Below are 5748 nucleotides of genomic sequence, written 5' to 3' on the forward strand. Positions count from 1 at the left end.
CTAGAATAGTTGGCAATAAGAAAAATGTAGGAATGAATGTGTTAAGTACTCAGTAAACAATGAATGTAATTACACTATACCTCAGACCTTAAATCAACTCAAATCCCCAGAGAAGACCTCATCTAAACACAACCCTGCGTGGGAAAACCCCAAAGCCAAAAATAATGATGTGGAAGTATGTTCTTTGCTATAGAAAATATATCTTAAATATTTTCAACTCTCAATCTTAGAAAATCACATGCACATACCAAAAAAAAAAAAAAAAACAAATTATAAAGAGAGTTGTAATGAATGAAATAACTTTCATTTATTCCTTAAGACCCCTGACAACTAAGTCAGAGTCCCTCTTTTGGGTCTCCATTATTAAAGAAAGAATGTACTTCTTTCACCACATTCATCACACTCGACTTTGACACATTACATGTCTACCTTCAGCACTAGATAGAGTCTTGTCTCATGCCTGGACTCTAATCTACCACAGTGCCTGGCACAGCAGAAACTTCATACTTATCTACGGTGCAAATGAGTGAACGAATGGAATTAATGTGGGAATACTGTGGAAGTTGGTAGGTCTCACGCAGCCTGTCTCAGTCACACTTGGGGAATCAAGAAAAGTCAAGTTGCAGATGTCAATCAAGGAGAAATATATTAAAAGTACTTTGAATAACAGGACTGGAACATAAGTACGAGATCAGGTACACAAATTTGGGAGACGAGAATGGATAGCTGGGGCTAAATGCATTAAATGTGCCAAGACGGTAAATGGGAGGGAAACATGAAGACTTGACTTAATTACGGCAGCTTTTAAATCTGTTATATACATCATCTATTCCAGAAAGAAATTTTACTAAGAAGGAAATTATAGCTAGTAATAAAAACATCACGGCACTTAATATTATTAATAATTCATACATAAAAAGACATCAGCTAAGCAATGCCTTTTGGTTTTTATGGTCCAGCAGTAACCAAAATAAGAAATTCTAAAAGTTTTATATTTTGGTCTGAAAAAAGCACAAGGCTAATTACAGAGCATATTCACTTAAATAAGCATATGGAGAGTAAAGACAGAAATTTTATAAAGATTTATACTATGCTCAAAATTTACAAACATGATGCTGGGATTATATTAAAAAACGAGATATTTTTATTGTCTTAAAATCAATCTCTTTTTTTACCTTTTTGTTACTGAGTCAAATAGCCAACTTTCGTGTTATAGTCAGAATAACAAGTATGACTCCCAAACACTTAATTTCCTTTACAGGCATGACCAATATCTTCTTAACTTTAACAAAAAAATCAAAATTTTTAGCCAAGGAGTTAAAATATATATGTTAAATTGCTATCATTTCTTCTATTTAACAAGACATGGTAAACAATATTGCTTAAAATTTGTTACCCAGTCACAAATATTGGGTCAATTTCCAACTCAATCAGTAGCCTCACTGCCCTGATCAGAAACTAAAAGTTCTCAGTTTTTCAGAGGAAAAGAATAGGGAAGGCTCTTAACACAAAAAGACTTATTTCATTCTGGTATTGAGAAATAATTAATAATTAACAATTTTTATTAATTAGCCCAAAACTGTAAGTTCCAAGGAAGATTTGGTTAAAGCACATATTATTAATTAAACCATTATACTATTTCCCATAACACCCAGGAAAAGATCAGATGTGTTGGCCAGGCGTGGGGGTCACGCCTGTAATCCTAGCATTCTGGGAGGCCAAGGCAGGAGGACGCTTGAGGTCAGGAGTTTGAGACCAACCTGAGCAAGAACAAGACCCTGTCTCTACTAAAAATAGAAAACTTAGCCGGGCACTGTGGTTCAGGAGTTGAGGCAAGAAGATCACTTGAGCCCAGGAGGATGAGGTTGCAGTGAGCTATGATGATGCCACTGCACGCTATTCCTGGTGACTGAGTTAGATTCAGTCTCAAAAAAAAAAAAAAAAAAAAAAGAACAAAAGAACAATGCTTTAAAGTGAAACACATTGAGCACAGCATACCTGAATCTGATGCTGCAATACAGACACCTGAACAACTATGGCAACATAATTAATTAGAGTAGGGAAGAAGACAAAACATGAAGGTGTACTACCTACAGTCATGATGTCAGCAGTAAGACGCCAAAACTGAAAAACAGCACAGTGTTGTCTTCTGATGAGGTACTACAGATATTCTGCTTGATTATTTATATATTTATCAACAAATATTTCTTAAAACATCATCAATAAGCCATACATTAAATTAATAAAATATTGGCAGTGGCAACATCAGCCAAACATATGGATCAGTTTCCTTAAAGAAATCCCCAATAAAACTAGGTTTTTAGGTTTTAATATGGTGTCTCATATTATCAAAATAAAAATAAATTACTTTAGAACAACTTACCAACAACACTGAATAGAAACCGGGCTGGGTCTCCCACTGTTTCAACTGCTCCTCAGCTGGTTTTAACACAGTAGTATCCTGACTGGTGGCCTGTGTTAAGACCTGAAGAACAACAGTGCTGGCACTATTGAGATCCATGGAAACCTGGCAATGATAAATTAACATACTTAAATGTACATTACAGGTAATAAAAAATTAACAGTAACATAAATTTATGTTCTGAAATACTCCTATACTTCATTCACTTACAGGCTTCATGTTTCTGCTTGATTTCTACCTTTTCTATGTACCATCCATACTCTTAAAACTCCCATAGTTCAAATTACTTTTGCTTAAATCAATTTATTTCTAAAGGAAACTGTCTTTCATTGTTCCAGAAATAGAAGTTAATAGTAAATGGAGAGGTAGGGCATGGGGAGAACACATACACAAAACCCAAAGTTTCTAAATTCTGGTTAAATACCATTGTTTGCCCAAGACTGAGCATAATGCCTTCTGCCTTTCTTTTAAAAAGATTAATAAGTGTTATAAAGGTATTAACCACATACTAGTGCCCAACTTTATCCTTGAGAAGATCAAAAGGAAGAGAACTGAAGGAGAACTGCTTTGACTCATTGGTAAGTACCTCCTAACATCATCTTACATACCACCAATGGTACATGTTCAAAACATTTTAAGAAACAGATAAATGCATACTCAGAAAATGCTGAAAAAAACCCAAACTGAACCATTCAACAAAAATATAAAACCTAAGTTAGAAAGGATATTAAGAGTCAGGTCATCTAATCCTGTATCACATATCTGAAGCCCTTCTACAAATACACGAACAATTTATTGAATTCTCTAGGATTCTGTTTCTAATCACCCCCAAAATTACGTACAATTGTATATTTAGTGAGTATGTATAGTTGTTCACAATGTATATGCACAAAATATGTGAGATTAAAATTGAAAGCTAAAAATTAATAGAAAATAAATCTAAGTTCTCAGTACAGAGGTGACTGGGAATTAGCTTTCTGCTAGTAGCTATATCTAAAACTGAAGAATGTTCCACACAGTAAAAGCCTGAAAGTCAGGCCAGGCATGGTGGCTCACATCTGTAATCCTAGCACTTCGGGAGGCCGAGGTGGGAGGATGGCTTCAGGCCAGGAGTTCTAGACCAGCCTGGGCAATGAGCAAGACCCTGTCTCTACAAAAAACTAAAAAATTAGCCAGGTGTGGTCGTACATACCCTATAATCCCAGCTACTAGGGAGGCTGAGGCAGGAGGATTCCTTGAGCCCAGGAGTTGGAGGCTGCAGTGAGCTATGATGATGCCACTGCACTCCAGCCTGGGTGACACAGTGAGACCCTGTCTTTAAAAAAAAAAACTAAAACAAACAAACAAAACGGTCTGAAAGTCATTAACCTATAACGAATATAGCCAAAGCAAATGACTCCTTTATTACAAGGGTTTTATTTTTTTTATTTATTTTTTTATTTTCTTTGCCTGCTGTTCCATGGGTTGGATAGGGTTTTATTAATAATTAAACTGCAGTGAAAGGGAAGGTCTCAAATGTTGATCCAATAAGGAATTTACCTAAAATATGAGAACTCTTAAGGAAAATCAACCATTTTAAAGCCTGTATAGCAAAGCAGGGCTCATCTAAAACACAAAAATTTAATTGTATCATCTTAAGGGCCTAAAAACTGGAATCCAAAAAATTCTACCGATTAGCAACAGAGTTGGATTAATATTTTAAATTAGCACTCTGTTCTTACCTATATTTTAGAATTGACTAGGGTGCCTTGATAATATTAATCTATTATCTCCCTCACTAACTGGAATTGTCTTGAACAATATAAAAATTTCTATGTTTATTAGCACTTGAAAACAAGTGAATGAATTTTCACTCAATTTAGAGGGTTTTTTGGTAATGTATGACTTCAAAAACAGGATATACGAAAGAAATTCACTTTATTGATGCCCTGGAGGATAATTTAAAAAGACAGGCAGTATGTTTTGCTGTCTAGTAGAAATATAATGCAAACCATGAAAACAAGCTATGTATGTAACTTTACATTTCTATTAGCCACATTAAATGGTAAAAAATTTGAAATTAATTGTAATAATATATATTTAACTTGATATATCCAAAATGTTATGATTTCAACATATAATACCTTTAAAATACTGAGATATTTTACATTCTTTTTTTATAGTAGGTCTTCAAAATCCTGTGTATATTTTACATTTAAAGTATATCTCATTTCAAACCACACTTCAACAGCCCCATGTGGCTAATGGCTACCGTATTTGCACAATCTAGGAAACCCCTAATCAAAGTGTGATCCAAAGGCTGGTAGCACCAGCATTACCTGGGACCCTCATAAAAATATAAATTCTCTATCCTCTCTTCAAACCTAGCAAATGAGAATAGCAGCAGGAGTCAGCTGAGCAAAAATCTATGCTTTAATAAAGTTCTCTAGGTCAATCTTTTAATTGCCAAAGTTTAAGAAGCACAACTTTAAAAGATCTAAAACTGAGGTACATCTGAAAGTCCAGTTCCATTGCTAATGCACTGACTTATAGCTGAACTATTCTCACAAGGAAACTAACAGTCCAGGGTATGAAAAGCAGGGATTTATTCACTTTCTATCAAGCAATGCAAGAGCAGCCAGCTCAAATTAAAAGTTTTACAAAATAAACTAATATTTGAGCATGTGTTACATGCCTAGTATTGTGCTAAGTGCTTCATTCATTTATTCCTAAGAAGAATCCAATGTGGCAATCCATTTTTCACATAAAAAATTAAAAGGCTGGGCACGGTAGCTCACACCTGTAATCCTAACACTCTGGGAGGCTGAGGCAGGAGGATAGCTTGAGCTCAGGAGTTTGAGACCAGTCTGAGCAAGAGCAAAACCCCATCTCTACCAAAAATAGAAAAATTAGCTGGGTATGGTGGCACGCTCCTGTAATCCCAGCTACTTGAGAGGCTAAGGCAGGAGAATCACTTAAGCCCAGGAGTTTGAGGTTGCTGTGAGCTAGGCTGACGCCAGGGCACTCTAGCCCAGGTGACAGAGAGACACTCCATCTCAAAAAAAAAAAAAAAAAATTAGAGATCAGAGATTTTACCTTGCCAAGGCCACAATCTAGTAAGTGGTACTGCTTGGACTTGAACACCAACGCCACTCGTCTTAATCAGTATCCTTGAGAGACAAAACCAACATCTAAGTTATCTTTGCAGTGCTGGGAGCCAGCCCAACATGATATATGACATACACTTAATAAATATTTGCTGAATAAAGGAAGGTGATCAATTCTGAACAATAAAGTACTTCACTCTGAATCACTTTAGCTAATTAACTGATTTATCCAATAAAACT

At 35.4% G+C, this 5748-nt stretch overlaps 1 protein-coding gene across 1 annotated transcript in view; it reads right to left on the reverse strand.

Moving 5' to 3' along the window:
• IPO11 (importin 11) overlaps positions 1-5537 on the reverse strand; it is a 227213-nt gene extending 221676 nt beyond the window's left edge. Inside the window, exons 1-2 of the mRNA XM_012664506.1 lie at positions 5498-5537; positions 2384-2527 (exon numbers count right to left, since the gene is read on the reverse strand). Coding sequence (XP_012519960.1) covers positions 2384-2521 — 138 coding nt within the window. The 5' untranslated portion in view covers positions 2522-2527; positions 5498-5537. The remainder of the gene's footprint in view (positions 1-2383; positions 2528-5497) is intronic.
• Positions 5538-5748: the final 211 nt, after the last annotated feature.

The sequence above is a fragment of the Propithecus coquereli genome, unplaced genomic scaffold (genome assembly GCF_000956105.1).
Source record: "Propithecus coquereli isolate 6110/MARCELLA unplaced genomic scaffold, Pcoq_1.0 Scaffold9, whole genome shotgun sequence".
Lineage (NCBI taxonomy): Eukaryota > Metazoa > Chordata > Mammalia > Primates > Indriidae > Propithecus > Propithecus coquereli.